Genomic DNA, 18,863 nt, shown 5'->3' on the forward strand with positions numbered 1-18,863 from the left:
TTCGACCATTTATATCGCCGAGCTGTGTAATAATAATAATAATAATAATAATAATAGTAATAATAATGATGAGGATAATGATGATGATGATAATGATAATAATGCTAATAATGATAATAATAATAATAAACCATTTCATTGATAAGCGCCTTTCAAAACTCTCAGGGTTACTTTACAGTCACAGCATCTTTTCTGTAGTTAATAGATAGCCAACAGCTAGCCAGCTAGACAGTTTATACCCAGTCAGCTAGCCAGCTAGCTAATGGAGAGCTAATAAATAGCTAATAGATAATAATAATAATCCATTTCATTTCTAAGCGCCTTTCAAAACTCTCAAGGACACTTTACAGTCACTGGATATTTTCTTGTGTGCAGGTGAGCAGCGGCAGCCATTCGCGCCAGCGTTCACTCTGCCCGATAATAATAATAATAATAATAATAATAATAATAATAATAATAAAAATAAATATTAATTATAATACAACTATCAATACAACATTAATAATACATTCGATTTATAAGCGCCTTTCTCAAGGTCAGCCAACAGCTAGCCAGTTTACATAATAATAATAATTAATAATCCCAGCTGACTGGGGCGATCGGCGGGGTACACCCTGGACTGGTCCCATTAAAGGGTTCATGTAGTGAAAAACAAACTTGCCCAATTCGTGAAAGAAAAAAAAAAACCATTGCCAGAGGTCTGACCAGCACTTTATCGGCACCCCCACAAGTAAAAACAAAACTCGAACATATTTGGGAATGGCGCTCCGTGTCATTATTTTCAATTCCCGAATACATTTATGAATGGCAATGAACGAGTTAATGCGCTGCACTTCCAAAAAAACTACCACTAGGGGCGCCAAGATAAAATCAACATGAATCAATGCATGTTTTTTTTTTTCTTCATTCTTTTCAATCAGTCAATTGTCTCAATTGCAAACGACAAAAGTTCCGCTTTTCCTGGAAACAGATTAAAAAGATGCGAGCATGGGAAAGGAGGGAGGAGGAAGAAAGGAGGTGTAAGGAGGAGGAGGAAGAAGAACATGAAGAGGAGGAGGAGGAGGAGGAGCCTAAACCTTCACCACCCGGCATTTCTCGTCATTCTTGTGTTGACATGACTAGCTTGGAGGCGCACCAGCATTAAAAAAACCCAAAAAACTCTCTTCAATGAAATCAAACAAGCAAACCAGGTAAGACTAACCTTATTTTCATCTTTTGTTTAAATTTATTTTGATATTTTTTTAATCTTCACATTTAATATGCTTTTTTACTCCATTTTACACCTGAAAAAAACGAATGGTGTCACATAACTTCCTTCAACTTTTTCTTCTGTGGTGACACTAGGAAGCTAATTACTTTGATTTGTAATGAATTGAGTCATGTTTGATTATACATTGACAGAAAATCAAAGATTGGTTTTTATTAAAGTGGATTTTTTTTGGGCAGTTTTATCCTGCACTTTTCAAGATTTTGTAACTCATTTACTGCCAGACGATGTGCAAAAAAATGTGTCCACTCCAGTGCCAGGGTTTTTGTCATTTTCACTCAAATTACAGGACCCACATAATACTGCGTTTTAGGACGATATAAACATTCAGAGCAGCATAAGAAACCTTAGACTCTCTTCTTTCATCAGAAAAAAAGAGTTTATTAGTATTATCTGAGATTGAAATGGGGGCAGATGTATTTTGTGTAAAAAAAGAGTTAATTCCTAAGTTATTTGGGTCTGGAGTTATCTGAGCCTGAAATGGGGGCAGGTGTATTTAGTCAAAAAAGTTAATTCCTAAATTATATGGGTCTGGAGTTATCTGAGCTTGAAATGGGGGCGGGTGTATTTTCTAACAAGAGTTAATTCCTAAGTTATATGGTTCTGGATTTATCTGAGCTTGAAATGGGGGCAGGTGTATTTTGTGTAAAAAAAGTTAATTCCTAAGTTATATGGGTCTGGAGTTATCTGAGCTTGAAATGGGGGCAGGTGTATTTTGTAAAAAAAAAAAAAAGTTAATTCCTAAGTTATATGAGTCTGGAGTTATCTGAGCTTGAAATGGGGGCGGCTGTACAACATACAATACAATACATATTGGTTTATATGGCACTTTAACAAGAGCTGAAGCTGTCACAAAGCGCTAACACTGACAAAAAGCAAATGGTGCCCCCCTTATGGAAGGGGAAAACATTGACAGAGGTCTGACCAGCGCTTTATCAGAAAAATAAAAGCAAATTCGGGAATGACGCGCCATGTCATGCTTTTCAATTAAATTCAGGAATGGCAAGTTAATGAGTTAAAAAAATATTTTGACCTACCAATTTGTTTCCATTGCTAAAAAGCTAACGAGCTAAAACGTATTTGTTTCAGGCATGGAGTGCCTCAAAAACTGCTGCAAGAAGTTCACCAAAAAGCAAGAAAGGGAGCAGGAGGCAAAAGGTAAAAATTCACATTTGTTTTTTTTAGGTGGGTGGGATGAGTAAAATTAGATTTGATTTTTATAATAATAATAATAATAATAATAATAATAATAATAATAATAATAATAATAATAATAATAATAAAGGGTCCATTTATACAATTTATGTGTTTAAGTGTTTATTTGTTTGTTTATATATATTCATGTATTTTTTAATGTATTTATATATGTATTTATATATGAATTTATATATGTATTTATGTATGTATTTATTGAAGTGTTTGTTTATGTATTTATTTGTTTGTTTATATCTATTTATGTATTTATGTATGTATTTAGATATGTATTTAGGTATGTGTTTGTTTGTTTATATATATTTATGTATTTATTTATAGGTTTGTTTATTCATTCTAATGATGGAAGAACTTCCGGGTTGAGTGAGCGCTGGCGCATGTGGCTGCCGCTGCTCACCCGCAGAGAAAATATCCAGTGACTGTAAAGTATATTTGAGAGTTTTGAAAGGCGCTTAGAAATGTATTATTATTATTATTAGTAGTAGTAGTATTAGTATTATTTGTTTATTATTACTCTTATTTGATGTCACTTGTTATTTATGTATTTATATATGTATTTATATATGTATTTATGTATGTATTTATTTAAGTGTTTGTTTATGTATTTATTTGTTTATTTATATAATTTATGTATGTATTTATTTATAGGTTTGTTTATTCATTCTAATCATGAAAGAACTTCTGGGTCCATCATCTAGCGAGCTAGGTTTCTATCTATTTCAGTTACTTCCGGGTTGAATGAACGCTGGCGCGTGTGGCTGCCACTGCTCACCCGCAGAAAAAAATATCCAGTGACTGTCAAGTGCCCTTGAGAGTTTTGAAAGGCGCTTAGGAATGAAATGTATTATTATTATTATTATTATTATTATTATTATTATTATTATTATTATTATTATTATTATTATTATTATTCTTTTTCCATTTTGTGTGATGTCACTTGTTGCTAGGCAGAATTCAAGGTGGAGATGGGGCACTTTCTCACCTGCCCTAAATAAAAATGAACAAAATAACCACAGATATAATCAAGCACTGCTTTGAACTTTTGACCCCGACAGGCATTGCAGTTCAGGTACCCGTCATCCGTAAACGATGGGGCGTTCAGGAAGACTACCTTCTATCCAAGATGCCACCGGATGGCAAAGAGGTCCCGTTTGTCTTACCCACCTTGAAGGCATCGTACGTCCAGCCCGGAGCCTCGTCTTCGCCTAACCTGCAGTACGGGATGCCCGGTGCGTCCGCGATAAAATTATATCCGTATGTTTAACTCATTCACTGCTAGATGATGTGTAAAAATGTGTCCAATCCAGTGCCAGGGTTTTTGTCATTGGAAACATTAGATTATCTTCTTTCATCAGAAAAAAAAGTTAATTCCTAAATTATATGGGTCTGGGGTTATCTGAGATTGAAATGGGGGCATGCGTACAAAAAAAATGGTTTATATAGCACTGAAGCTGTAACAAAGCGCTAACATGGGGAAAAAAAGGGAAACGCTGCTCACTCGTGGAAGGAAAAAAAACATTACTAGAGGTCTGACCAGCGCTTTATCGGCTCCCATGCATGAAAAAAAAAAACCGAACATATTCGGGAATGGCCCTAAATGTCATATTTTCAATTCCCGAATAAAATCTGGCTGGCTGGCTAGCTATCCAGCTGGATAGCTCTCTATTGGATATATATTGGCTAGCTGGTTGGCTGGCCATGTATTAGCTTGCTAGCTGGCTGGCTGGCTATCTGTTAGCTATGTAATGGATAGCTAGCTAGCTTTTTTATTTTTTTGAGTTATTCCGGGTTGAGTGAAAGCTGGCGCGTGTGGCTGCCGCTGCTCACCCACAGAAAAACTGATGCAGTGACTATAAAGTGACCTTGAGAGTTTTGAAAGGCGCTTACAAATGAAATGTATTATTATTATTATTATTATTGTTATAAATTTGTGAATGGCAGTGAATGAGTTAATGCCCTGCACGCTAACTTCATTAGCTGCTCTTTGTGCGCTAGGTCCGACCCGCTGCGCGTACGCTCAAAGGAAGGCCGAGCTACTGGACCCCCTGGCGACTTCCTTTGTACGTAGCACCGGGTCCAGTCCGCATTCCATCGCTGTCTCCGCGGAACCCGAAAGGACGTCGTTGGGCCTTAATCCCCGAGACTTTGAACTCAACACAAGCTACACAGGTTTGATATTGGTTTGATCTGGATATACAGTGATACCTCGGTTTACGAACTTTTCGGTTTACGAATGTTAAATGTATGAAAATTTTACCTTGGCATACGAACTAATTTTCGGGATACACACGGAGCTGCCACAATGAGTGATGTGTCGTTCGCGAACGAGCCTGTTCTCCTAACAAGAAAATGGCAGCCGGGTTGTTTTGGTCCTCCATTCCCTGCCCCCAGTCATCGGTTAAAGCCACGTGATTGGTCAAGAACGCAGTAGTGATAGTGAAAATAGGGTATATTTAGTCATTGTAAGGCTGAGAAAATTAGAAAGTAGAACATTATGTTTTATGGGGACCTGGGAACGGATTATTCTCATTTTAATGGTTTCCTATGGGAAATTATTTTTTGGGATACACACTTTTCGCCTTTCAAAACTCTCAAGGTCACTTCACAGTCACAGAATATGTTTTTCTGTGGGTGAGCAGTGGTAGCCACATGAAAGATAGAAAGCTAGCGAGCTAGCTAATAGCTAGTTAGATAGCCAGCTAGATAGCTAGCCAGATAGTCAGACATCTAGCCATTTAACTAATAGCTAGCTAATTAATAACCAGCTAGATAGCCAGCCAAACAGCTAGCAAAAGACCAATCCAATCCAATTCGCTAGTTTCGCGCAATCCAATCCAATTCGCTAGTTTCTCTTTTCCCATGTCGCTTGCGTTTTTGCCAGGTTGAGTCACGCTCATTATAATTGCTGAAGAAGAAGGCGGGGCAGTTCTCAATTTGCCCCTAGCACAGTAGAGCACACACGACAAGCTATTATTGTCTCAAAATAGCACAACAAAATTTAACATGTTTATCACTAATGTGTGGATTATTATTATTATTATTATTATTATTATTATTATTATTATTATTATTATTATTATTATTATCATTATCATCATTATCATCATTAACATTATCATCAATATCATCATCAATATCATCATCAATATCAATATTGTCATCAATATCATAATAATAATAATAATAATAATAATAATAATAACTATTATTGTTATTATTATTATTATTATTATTATTAATTTTCATCATGCAATCATCATGCTCATCATGCTCATCAATATCATTATCATTAATTATTATTATTATTATTATTATTATTATTATTATTATTATTATTATTATTATTATTATTATTATTATTATTATTAATAATACGTTTGTTTTTTTTACTGCAGGTTCCAGCAAGCGAATTAGTCGGTCCATGTCAGAGCTCATCAACTCTCACAGTCCTGAAATGAAGGTCAGAGTCTTATTTTTTGGGTATTTTCTCACCAAATTGACCTTTTAAATATATTACAGTATTTCATACAGTAGCCATATTCCATAAATATTATAACATGACATACACGTTTTTTTTTTTTTTTTTACGTTGCTGTTTTTGCATACCCGCATTTTATCTCCTGTAGAGCTTTGATTCCATGTCCAGTGTCCTGAGCACTCCGGCCTCCATCAACGACTCCATGAGAAGCAGCACAGGTAGAAACGAAAACAACCTTTTTATCATCTTTAGTATCCGTTAAGTCATATTTTATTTTATTTTGAAAATCAAAGTTAGAATTGTGTTGCTCTTCAGACGTCTGTGTAAGCTCTCAGTGGTACAGGAGTGGTCCATCGATGAAAAGGTTTCTTCAGCCCGTCATCTGTACTTCTTTGAAGGTGTCGGACGTTTCGCTCCTCATCCGAAAAGCTTGGTCAGCGAGCTAAAAATGTGCTGGTAGCTATGTTTTACCTTAGAGCTGGGACCTATCAAAGCAGAGGACTGGCACCATCATCTCTGTCCATTAGGGATATAGATAAGGCTAGATTAGGGATATATATATATATACGGCTAGTGCTACCAGCACAATTTTAGTTGGCTGACGAAGCTTTTCGGATGAGGAGCGAAACGTCCGACACCTTCAAAGAAGTACCGATGACGGCTGAAGAAACCTTTTCATCGTTGCTCTTCAGATTTGTGACATCTCTTTTCACGAGTCTGTTTATGTTTTTCATGTATCTAAAATTATATGACCAACTGGTTAGTATATTTGCCTCACAGTGCAGCGGTGTCGGGTTCGATTCCGACTCCGGCCTTCCTGTTTGGAGTTTGCTTTTTCTCAACATGCCTATGTGGGTTTTCTCCGGGTATTCTGGTTTACTCAAGTATCCTTGAGAGCTTTGAAAGGCGCTTGAAATATAAAGTATATTAATTTTATTATTATTATTATTATTATTATTATTATTATTATTAATAATAATAATAATACTAATAATAATAATAATATTGTGATTATGATTATTCCATTATTATTATTATTATTATTATTATTATTATTATTTGCATATCCTCACAGGGATATGCCGAATATCCTTTATCAACGTGCCTATGTGGGTTTTCTCCGGGTATTCCGGTTTACACAAGTGTCCTTGAGTGCTTTGAAAAGTGCTTAAAATATAATGTATTATTATTATTCTTACTCTTATCTGCATATCCTCAGAAGGATATGCCGAATACCATTTATCAACGTGCCTATGTGGGTTTTCTCCGGGTATTCCGGTTTACACGAGTGTCCTTCAGTGCTTTGAAAAGTGCTTAAAATATAATGTATTATTATTATTCTTACTCTTACCTGCATATCCTCAGAAGGATATGCCGAATACCATTTATCAACGTGCCTATGTGGGTTTTCTCTGGGTGTTCCAGTTTACTCAAGTGACCTTGAGAGCTATGATAGGCGCTTAAAATATAATGTATTATTATTATAATTACTCTAATCTGCATATAATCACATGGATATGCCGAATATCCTTTATCAACGTGCCTATGTGGGTTTTTTTCTGGGTATTCCGGTTTACTCTAATCTGGGGGCGGGTCCTTCTGAAATTTGCCATTTCTGAAGTCCTTTTGAAGTAATTTTGGGACACTTCAAGTCATTTTTATTAGTGTTTTGCATTTGACTAAAAATATCATATTGCGTGTTTTGGGTATTTCGGATGCTATAAAACGTTTTTCTGATGTCAGTTAGGAAACAAAAAAAATGGTGTCGGTTGTCCTTTAACATTGCATTTTCACATCTCTTTACAGATTCTTACTCACTCTTGGGTGACGATCTGGGGAGTTTGTGTGTCCGATTGAGCTACCAAGAGGAAATGGAGCAGGTGTGGATCACGGTGGTCCAGGTAAAGTTTCGCTGCCTCGGGTGGGGGGACACAATGGCGTCCTTTGTGAAGGCTCTTGACCCAGTAAAAGGAGCCTCCGTGTTGAGGCTAACAATGATAAATAAGTGCTTATACGTACAAGGAAGTGCTTTCTTCGAAGAAATCTGGAATGGAAATGCGAAAACAAGGTGTGCTTGTGCTAGTGCCTGCAAAAGTTTCCCCGCCAAGTAATAATCATAATCATACAATTCGTTTATAAGCGCCTTTCAAAACTCTCAAGGTCACTTTACAGTCACAGGATCAGTTTTTCTGTGGGTGAGCAGGGGCAGCCACATCCGCCAGCCTTCACTCAACCGGGAATAACTCAAATAGATCAAGTTAGCTAGCTAATAGATAACTAATAGCTAGCTAGCTAGTTAGACTGCTAATTGATAGCAAATAGATAGCTAGGTAGGTAGCTAGCAACGGTGACCCCGTTCAACCGGGAATAAGTCAAATAGATCAAGTTAGCTAGCTAGCTAATAGATAACTAATAGCTAGCTAGCTAGCTAGTTAGACGGCTAATTGATAGCAAATAGATAGCGAGGTAGGTAGCTGGCAACGGTGACCCCGTTCGACCGGGAATAAGTCAAATAGATCAAGTTACCTAGCTAGCTAATAGATACCTAATAGATAGCTAGCTAGCTAGTTAGACGGCTAATTGATAGCAAGTAGGTAGCTAGCAACGGTGACCCCGTTCAACCGGGAATAAGTCAAATAGATCAAGTTACCTAGCTAGCTAATAGATACCTAATAGATAGCTAGCTAGCTAGTTAAACGGCTAATTGATAGCAAATAGATAGCTAGGTAGGTAGCCAGCAACGGTGACCCCGTTCAACCGGAAATAAGTCAAATAGATCAAGTTAGCTAGCTAGCTAATAGAAAACTAATAGTTTTTGTATGTTATGAAACAGAACAATAATATAAGCTAATAGCTAGCTAATCGTGTGGGCTGTCACACGCACCAGCATTCACTCAACCCGTAAGTACAGTAACTCAAATAGAATCGTAAGACAAATAGACAGAAAGCTAGCTAGCAAGCCATTAGATAGCTAATAATTAGCCAGCTAGATAGCTAGTCAGCCAGTTAGCGATTGTACGGAAAACGGGTGGCAGCAACAAAGAAGTCACATTTAACAAAATGGCTTCATCAAAAAAAGCCATTTGAGTATTCAAAGACAATATTCGTTAACTCATTGTTTGTTTGTTTGTTTGTTTGTTTGTTTATTTATCAGTGTTCACAACTCAACCTGCCAGTGAATATATCCCAAAAGCCAAAGATCCGAATCAAAGGCGTCATCACCCTTCCGAAACCGGTCAAGTTCCAGACTTCCATCAAAGAATACTGTCAGGTATGGGAAACATATTGTATTGTATTTTGAACAGCCGCCCCCATTTCAAGCTCAGATAACTCCAGACACATATGATTTAGGAATTAACTTTTTTTATGATGAAAGAAGAGAGTCTAAGGTTTCTTTACGCTGCATTGAATGTTTATTTATAATAATAATAATCATAATAATAATAATCATCATCATCATCATAATCATAATAAATTTCATTTCTAAGCGCCTTTCAAAACTCTCAAGGTCACTTTACAGTCACAGGATAAGTTTTCCCGTGGGTGAGCAGCGGCAGCGACACGCGCCAGCGTTCACTCAACCCGGAAGTAACTCAAATAGATAGAAAGTAAGCTAGTTTGCTCATAGATAGCTAACTACATAGCTAGCTAGATAGCCAGATAGTTATATAGCTAATTGATAGCTATATTTAGTCCTAAAACTCAATATTTTGTGGGTCCTGCAATTCAAATGACTATGACAAAAACCCTGGCACTGGAGTGGACACATTTTTGCACATCGTCTAGCAGTGAATGAGTTAAGCACACAACTAAATGAATTTAAAAAAAGGATCTAAATGAAAAAAAAAACATAAGATTTTTTTACTCATTTTATGAACTGAATTTTTTCGCAGTTTTTTTTTTTTAGTTTTTAGATAAATACGTGAAATGATTCCCATTGTCTTTGCTTCAGCTTTCAATTTGGTTACCATGGCTTGTGGCATGCTTCTTTTAGAGCTTGTCATTAAGTAATTAAGCGACCAACATTTTTCAAATACCGCTACTGTGACACTTTTTTCTTTTTTGCAACCAGTGAAAATATTTGTTGTTTGTCAATGTAGCTTTTGTCCCGAAATATTGGCTAAGCTAAGCTAAGCTACCCATGTACACTCAGTTGTAACCTTGACCTTTTTCCTGACCTTTTGTCCCCCCAGTCATCATTTCTTGTTTTTTTTTTTTGTCTGTGTCGGCGCACAGGACACATCGTTCACGGAGACGTTTGTCTTTGCTCTGAGCCTCCAGAGCCTCCGCGGCAGCGCCCTGCTCCTGAAACTGCAGACCCAAGGAGCCAAGAAACGCACGGTGGCCAAGTGTGTCCTGTCGCTCCGGCCCCTCGGCCCGCAGGAGATTGAACATTGGCTCCCCCTCAAAAGCCCATGCAAGTTTTCGGTGAGTAGCGAAAATTTAAATGAGGCAATCATACTTGAATGTATGTGGTCAAAACATTTTAAATCCAGATCTGATCCCGATTGCGATATTTATCCAGTGTAAACACAACAGGGCAAGCCAAATTAAATTAAATACTGAAGTGCTTTTTTTTAATGATTCAAAAGTGAGACGATTGGGATTGCTATTTTGCCTAAATCATACTTGAATGTATGGGGCCAAAATATTTGAAATCCAGATTTGATCCTTATTGCGATTTTGCTGCAGTGTAAACACAACAGGGGGAGCCTAATCAAATTAAATATTGGAGTCCTTATTTTAATGATTCAAAAGTGAGAAAATCGGGATTGCTATTTTGTCTGAATTATACTTGAATGTATGGGGCCAAAATATTTGAAATCCAGATTTGATCCTTATTGCGATTTTGCTGCAGTGTAAACACAACAGGGGGAGCCTAATCAAATTAAATATTGGAGTCCTTTATGGTTCAAAACTGAGACAATCGGCATTGCTATTTTGCCTGAATTATACTTGAATGTATGGGATCAAAACATTTAAAATCCAGATCTGATCCCAATTGCGATTTTGCTGCTGTGTAAACACAACAGGGCAAACATATTAAATTAAATATTAACATGTTTTTTTAATTATTCAAAAGTGAGACGATCGGGATTGCTATTTTGCCTGAATCATACTTGAATGTACAGGGTCAAAACATTTTGAATCCAGATCTGATCCTGATTGTGATTTTGCTGCAGTGTAAACACAACAGGGCACGCTAAATGAAATTAAATACTGATGTGTTTTTTTTAATTATTGAAAAATGAGACGATCGGGATTGCTATTTTGCCTAAATCATACTTGAATGTATGGGGCCAAAATATTTGAAATCCAGATTTGATCCTTATTGCGATTTTGCTGCAGTGTAAACACAACAGGGGGAGCCTAATCAAATTAAATATTGGAGTCCTTATTTTAATGATTCAAAAGTGAGAAAATCGGGATTGCTATTTTGTCTGAATTATACTTGAATGTATGGGATCAAAACATTTAAAATCCAGATCTGATCCCAATTGCGATTTTTAAATATTAACATGTTTTTTTAATTATTCAAAAGTGAGACGATCGGGATTGCTATTTTGCCTGAATCATACTTGAATGTATGAGGTCGAAACATTTTGAATCCAGATATGATCCTGATTGTGATTTTGCTGCAGTGTAAACACAACAGGGCACGCATATTTGAATTAAATATTGAAGTGTTTTTTTTTTTAATGATTCAAAAGTGAGACGATCGGGATTGCTATTTTGCCTGAATCATACTTGAATGTACAGGGTCGAAACATTTTTAATCCAGATCTGATCCTGATTGTGATTTTGCTGCAGTGTAAACACAACAGGGCACGCTAAATGAAATTAAATAGTGATGTGTTTTTTTAATTATTGAAAAATGAGACGATCGGGATTGCTATTTTGCCTCAATCATACTTGGATGTATGGGGTAAAAATATTTGAAATCCAGATCTGATCCCAATTGCGATTTTGCTGCAGTGTAAACACAACAGGGCAAACATATTAAATTAAATATTAACATGTTTTTTTTTTTAATTATTATTCAAAAGTGAGACGATCGGGATTGCTATTTTGCTTTAATCATACTTGAATGAATGAGGTCGAAACATTTTGAATCCAGATCTGATCCTGATTGTGATTTTGCTGCAGTGTAAACACAACAGGGCAAGCATAATTAAATTACATTTTGAAGTGTTTTTTTTTAAAAATCATTTACAAGTGAGACGATCCAGATTGCTCTTTTGCCTCAATGGGAATCCGATCTGGATTGTTGAAACGCAAGCGGGCGAATCACATCGCTTCTTTTATTCCGCCGCAAGCGCATCGCAGTCTGTCACAAGTTCCAGGCAGACTGTTACAGGCTGATGTTTACGCAGTTTGTATCACCTCATCATCACCGATGATGGGCCTACCTTGTAAACCAGTTTTTATTCTGGGCTGTCATGAAATGTCGCCCGACTCGCTGCACAGCTGTTGCGCCCAAAAGATTACTTCCTCTTTCCTTTTCCAACGAAAGGGAACATTCCGGATTGACTGGTTGTTAATCTGTGCGACCGACCTGACAATGCCCGATGATGTTATTATTTTATTTTATTTTTTTTCCAGTTCAAAGCACATCAATAACACACATGAGTGATTTCGGTTGTTGTTGGTCAATTGGTCAATTTCTGGCAAGTGGAGTGAAAATGCTCTCACAATTTATTACTCGGAAGTACATTTTTTTTCTCCCCATTCTTCCCGAAACACACAAAAGCTCCCTTTTATAACAATCACTGCAGTGATTTGCTTGGAAGAGGTCAAGGTGCCAGGACTGCTTTCTGACAGAGTGACCGAGAAAGTCCAAAACAGAAACAGAAAACCTCCACCGGGGCGACAAAGTGAAATGAGTGCTGTCGAATAAGAGTGAAATGTCTAGATTGTGGTCAAAAATAAATCAAAATACAGATGCAACAAAAATTATTTTCTTATTACATTCCGTGGGATATTTGCATGTCGTGTTTACACTATGGCCAATCTGGATCAAATCTGGTTTTGACCCTGCATTTGTATGTCAAATCCGATTGAATTTTACGTGATGTGATGAGGATTCGGGATAAGAATGAGAAATTAAATTAAATTAAATTAAATTAAATTAAATTAAATGGAATTGAATTGAATTGAATTAAATTCAATTGAATTGAATTAAATTGAATATATATAAAAATATAAAAATAAATATATAAATATATAATTACACATCTATATAAATAAATAAACATAAATAAATATATAAATAAATATATCAATAAATATATCAATAAATAAATACAAATAAATGTGAACAAATAAATCGACAAATAGACAAATACAAATAAATACATCTACACAGATAAATAAATAAATACATATAACAGAAATAAAAATAAACAAATAAATGCAGATAGATAAATAGATAAACAAATACATAAAAAAATAAAAACATAGATAAATAAATAAATAAATAAATAAATAAATAAATAAATAAATAAATAAAAATAAACAAATAAATAAATGGAAAATGGACAATTATAAATAGATAAATACATACTAAATAAATAAATGTAAATAAAATACAAATTTTGGCAATTTAGTGTTCATTTTGATCATTGCAGTTTCCTGTATTTCAGGGTCAAGGATACGAGCTGCATGTGGCAACCTGCTTCCAGCCCGTCTGCAGACGCTTGCAAGTCCGAGTCCTCGCCGCCCAAAATCTACCAACTTCCACCTCACCCCTTCCGCCAGGTTACCTGCCACGTCGTTTTCATATTCCAGAAAAATGACCGACATTTTCACGATGACGGAGACGATTTCTTCCGCAGGCTACGCGGTGACCGTGGAGATACTCGGCTCCGCCGGTCCAACAAGCAAGAAGAAGACCCGAGCGCTCAAGGCCACCATGGGGCAGTGTCAGTGGAACGACACCTTTCACTTGGAACTGGACGCCCTGGACCTAGCCGCATGCCAGCTGTCAATCAAACTCTTCAGCTGCAGTTCGGTGAAAAGGAAGCAGTGTGTCGGACAGGTCTGTTACCTTTGGTAGTCGAGTATGTGTAGTGGTTTTGTCATTCTCACTCAAATTCCAGGAGCCACAAAATATTGAGTTTTAAGACTACATCAACATTCAATACAGCGTTAGAAACCTTAGACTATCTTCTTACATGAGAAAAAAAGAGTTAATTCCTAAATTATGTGGGTCGGGAGTTATATGAGCTTGAAATGAGGGCGTCTCTCCAAAATGTAAATCCGCTTCAATTCCAAGCCGGGACAGTTCCACATATTCTCATCTCATTCTCATCTCATTCTCATCTCATTCTCATCTCATTCTCATCTCATTCTCATCTCATTCTCATCTCATTCTCATCTCATTCTCATCTCACTCTCATCTCATTCCCATGTCATTCCCATCTCATTCTTATCTCATTCTCATCTCATTCTCATCTCATTCTCATCTCATTCTCATCCCATTCTCATCCCATTCTCATCTCATTCTCATCTCATTCTCATCTCATTCTCATTTCGTTCTCGTCTCCTTCTCATTCTCATCTCATTCTCATCTCATATCATCTCATTCTTATCTCATTCTCAGCTCAATCTCAGCTCATTCTCAGCTCATTCTCATCTCATTCTCATCACATTCTCATCTCATTCTTATCTCATTCTCATCTCATTCTCATCCCGGGTTTTTAGGACTACATAACTGTCATCCACGAATTTATTCGGGAATTGAAAATATGATACCTCCGGGAATGTTTTTTTCTTCCACGGGGAGGAGCATTACCCTTTCTTCCATGTTAGCGCTTTGTTACAGCTTCAGCTGTTGTTAACGTGCTATTTATCAATATGTATTGTATTTTGTACATCCATCCCCATTTCAAGCTCAGATAACTCCAGACTCACATAACTTAGGAAATAACTCTTAAGAAACTTTAGACTCTCTTCTTCCATCAGAAAAAATAGTTATGTAATTCCAAAATTAAATGGGTCTGGAGTTATATGAGCTTGAAATGAGGGCAGATGTACAAAATACAATACATACGTATTTGTTTATATAGCACATATAACACTAACAACAGCTGAAGCTAGAACAAAGCGCTAACATAAATGAAATGTATTATTATTATTATTATTATTATTATTATTATTATTATTATTATTAAAAAGGGGAAATACTGCCCCCTTATGGAAAAGAAAAAAACATAGCAAGAGGCCATGGCCAGCACTCTATCGGCACCCAAGCATTAAAAACAAAAATTATGTTTAATTATGCAGGTCCAGCTGGGATTGGACGGTCCCACTCAGGAAGCTGTGGATCAGTGGAAAGACACCGTGGACCATCCCGAGAAAGTGGTGTCGGCGTGGCATACTGTGGCTTAAAAAGTCACCATTTCACCGTTTTTTTTGGGGGGGGGGGGGGGGGGGTCACATGTGGAATAGGAAACTGAAGCGGCGCAATTTGTCTCTGTGACTGACAGCTGCGACAGAGACCACGGATAACGCACACGTTTACGTTGGTCTATCTTACCAATTAGAAACATTTCATTTTATTGTCACTTCAATATTGAACGTAGTTCTTGTTGAAACTTATTGAACATTGTTTACATTGATAGCATTTAAAGGACAACCGACACCATTTTTTTTTTGTTTCCAAACTGACATCAGAAAAACGTTTTATAGCATCTAAAATACCCAGAACACGCAGGCTGATATTTTTAGTCAAATGCAAAACACCAATAAAAATGTTCTTAAAGTGTCCCAAAACTACTTTAAAATTACCTCGGAGATGGCGAGTTTCAGAAGGTCCCGCCCCCTCATGACGTCACGCCAGGACGTCTTTGCCTTGCTCTAGAATCAAAACAATGGCTTCAAATTCGGAGAAGATGCTTTCTTGTGACTCATCCAGTTATGAATATGATTCAAATAGTTCTGAAGAGGAAAGCATAAATATTTGCAATCGATTAAAGAAGTCCTTCCGTATCAATTTGAACCGTCAGTACTCCAATGTAGCGCCCATAAAATGCACAAGATGGCGCACAAGATGGCGCACAAGCTCTGTTGGAAGCGGGCTGATTTGTCTGCTGGGAAATTGTGTCAACTAGTATCAAATAGTAGTCTTGGTGCAGCACAAAACGATTCGCCATTGTGTTATTTATGTGTTTTCCTTCTAATTTCGCCATCAACACGGATCAACACCAAGTTTTCAGACCAGACAAAGTACCCAAAATGCATTGTGTGTCTCTTTCTCGGTCAGGGGCGTTCCTTCTGTGACGTCACTTAGGGCATCGTCATCAACTCGAAAACAAGACTTCCTGTATATTCAGCGTGAGTCTTAAAACGTAAAATATAGCTATATGCTGTGGAATCTTTGTAAAATACGCTCAGTAGAAGTCATTTGAAGTGATTTTACACATCATGGACACAACTTGTCCGGAGGCGTCGGTTGTCCTTTAAACCTTACAGCACTTAAAAAAAAGTGTATTTAATATTTGTATTAGCTTAGTGCGATTAAGTGTGGGTGCTATTGTGTGCTTATCGATCTTTTTCCATCATACAAAAGGATACAGGCACGCCTTTTTGCAGGACTTTTACGGGAAGTATTAGTCACATGTTGGCAGCCATAAAGGGGACAGGACACTGAAAATAGGTCACAAATGGCAAACTGAAAAATCTCCAGGCCAACAGCGAGAAAGGAAAAACAGTCCGTGTTGTCAATCCCCCCTGGCCCAATTTTTTTCTGTATTACATTCCATAAAAGCGGCTATTTCAGCATCGTTTTGGGAAATGGCCGCCAATCATTGCACAAGAACGGGCGCAGGTGCGAATGACCACACAAGACAAAATGGTGGAGGGCTGGACAAACTCTCACCCGTCTACATTGGATTTTCTATTTCATTCTTGTTTGCTTGCTTTTGTTATCAAAAGTGGTGTCATGTGTGAGTCAATAAAGAATGGATTGGTTTGTTTGTAAAATAATGATGTGTATACTGAACTAGACCCTGGATAAATATCACATTTGAAAGAAAATGGCGGCAGTGAATGCATTTTGATGTTGTCCAACATGTTTGGAATGATCCAATTGTGGTTTGGAGAGGGGGGGTTCATTTCAATTTCATGGCACTTGTATCAAAAACAAACAATCCCCAAAACAAAACAAAAAAAGGAAATAAGCTTCAAACATTTTTATTGCTAACCACCCTTCACTAAAAGACAAGAAGTTTAAAAAAGAATTTCAACATATCACACACTGTCAATCAAGGGTGCACGAAACATTCGATCGAATCGACTGGTCGCCCGGGAAACAATCCCAAATCAATCGTGGCGGTCCTTAAGGAAAATTATTTAAAAAGTTTTAAAAAGTGTGTCTGTGTGCGTGTTAATATTTTTTATTCTTAGTTTCCCTTGTACACATTGTTTAAAAACGTAATACAGTAATATAATCGAGCAGATAACCTTGAACCTAAGGTGCACGTGACCCCCACCGCCGGAAGTCATTAGCGATCAGCTGTCTGCAATTGCAACTTACTAGCACAGCTGTTGTCTTCGTATTTGTATTTTTTTTTAATTGTCGTTCAAAGTTTGTTTCGTGTACAATTCACGGATGTCACCGGCGAAGAATGGAAATTACGAGTGCCAAGGGAATAATTTTAAAAGTGTACACGGGAGCTACGAAGGGAACTTCGTTGTACTGAAGACGCTGCGAAAGTGCGACCGGTGCCGCCTCGTCTTGTCTCGACAAAGGTAGGCGCTGATTTCTTTTTACAAACTAAAAAATACTCCCGTATCAACGTATTTTTTTATTTGGTTTGTGTTATTATTAGATTGTATTTTAGTTTGATTTTTTTTTAAAATTACAATGATTGTGGTTTATTATTATTATTATTAGAATAATAATTATTTAAATTTCAAAATGGCACATAAATATTTGTTCCATATTAGCAGTTGTAATATGTTTTTTTGTAGCTACGATTCAAAGTACATTAGTTGTTGTTTTAAAATGTTTCTTTTTACAGACAATATTACTCGAATGCAAGTAGTTATTTTCCATTCATATATTTAACTGTTAAGCATTATGATTAATAACGAAAAGGTTGAAAAACACCAGCGTCGTGAATTTTGCTAATATGGTTTTAGAGCTCCGCCATGTGGTCATTTACTGAAATTTCAAGCATGAAATGGGTGACTTGAATTTTGTCTCTATTATCTGTAATATTTCCAGAAAAAGCATAATTGTTTCAATAAATCTCCACGTGTGTCTAGATATGCATCATTCTTCTTATTTTTTATGTATTGTTATGGATTATGATTATGCATTGTTGTCATCAGTAAATGTGAAAAAAACATGTTAGCCATCATTCAAATTACATGTTCATACTTAAAAAAAAAAAAAAAATATTGCACTGTCCGCCAGCTCAGATAACCCAAATCCAGATCCCAGTTCACATAAAAAAAAAAAAGACAAGTGTCATATTATTGACAAATATGTTAAATTACAAAGATTTATAATTCCCGCTGCAATACGTTCGATTGATGAAACTGAAGATTTGCAAATGGTATTATCGGTCTATTTCCCACCTCCCTCCAACATGCAGGAAATTGCTCGCTTCAGGACCATAATTTATTGTCATGCTTTTTAGATTAAATTTAAAGTACAACCGACACCATTTTTTTGTTTCCTAACTGACACCAGAAAAACGTTTTATAGCATCTAAAATACCCAAAACACACAGGTTGATATTTTTAGTCAAATATAAAACATCAATAAAAATGACTTAAAGTGTCCCAAAAGTGCCACAAAATGAGCTCGGGAGTGAGCAGATTCAAAAAGTCCCGCCCCCTTATTCGTGACGTCACGATTGGTCACACACTGCCTTGCTCCAGAATCAAAACAATGGC

General features: G+C 36.6%; 1 protein-coding gene across 1 annotated transcript; it reads left to right on the forward strand.

Moving 5' to 3' along the window:
• The first annotated feature begins 623 nt into the window (after nt 1-623).
• tc2n (tandem C2 domains, nuclear) lies at nt 624-17,023 on the forward strand. Its single transcript, XM_089004397.1, has 12 exons — nt 624-1,190; nt 2,357-2,425; nt 3,535-3,708; nt 4,475-4,648; nt 5,875-5,939; nt 6,106-6,175; nt 7,764-7,858; nt 9,112-9,228; nt 10,194-10,385; nt 13,601-13,715; nt 13,793-13,995; nt 15,243-17,023. The coding sequence occupies exons 2-12, from the start codon at nt 2,359-2,361 to the stop codon at nt 15,345-15,347; spliced, it is 1,377 nt and encodes a 458-aa protein (XP_088860523.1). The 5' UTR covers nt 624-1,190; nt 2,357-2,358; the 3' UTR covers nt 15,348-17,023.
• The last annotated feature ends 1,840 nt before the right edge of the window (nt 17,024-18,863 follow it).

This window comes from Hippocampus bargibanti, linkage group LG09 (assembly GCF_051943395.1).
Source record: "Hippocampus bargibanti isolate YZ-2025 linkage group LG09, ASM5194339v1, whole genome shotgun sequence".
NCBI lineage: Eukaryota > Metazoa > Chordata > Actinopteri > Syngnathiformes > Syngnathidae > Hippocampus > Hippocampus bargibanti.

Bases quoted from the DNA above. Each gene is read 5' to 3' on its own strand.
- tc2n (XM_089004397.1), top strand. From the start codon at position 2,359: ATGGAGTGCCTCAAAAACTGCTGCAAGAAGTTCACCAAAAAGCAAGAA. The intron at 3,709-4,474 runs GTGCGTCCGCGA...TTTGTGCGCTAG, and splicing joins CCTGCAGTACGGGATGCCCG to GTCCGACCCGCTGCGCGTAC. The intron at 5,940-6,105 runs GTCAGAGTCTTA...TATCTCCTGTAG, and splicing joins CTCACAGTCCTGAAATGAAG to AGCTTTGATTCCATGTCCAG.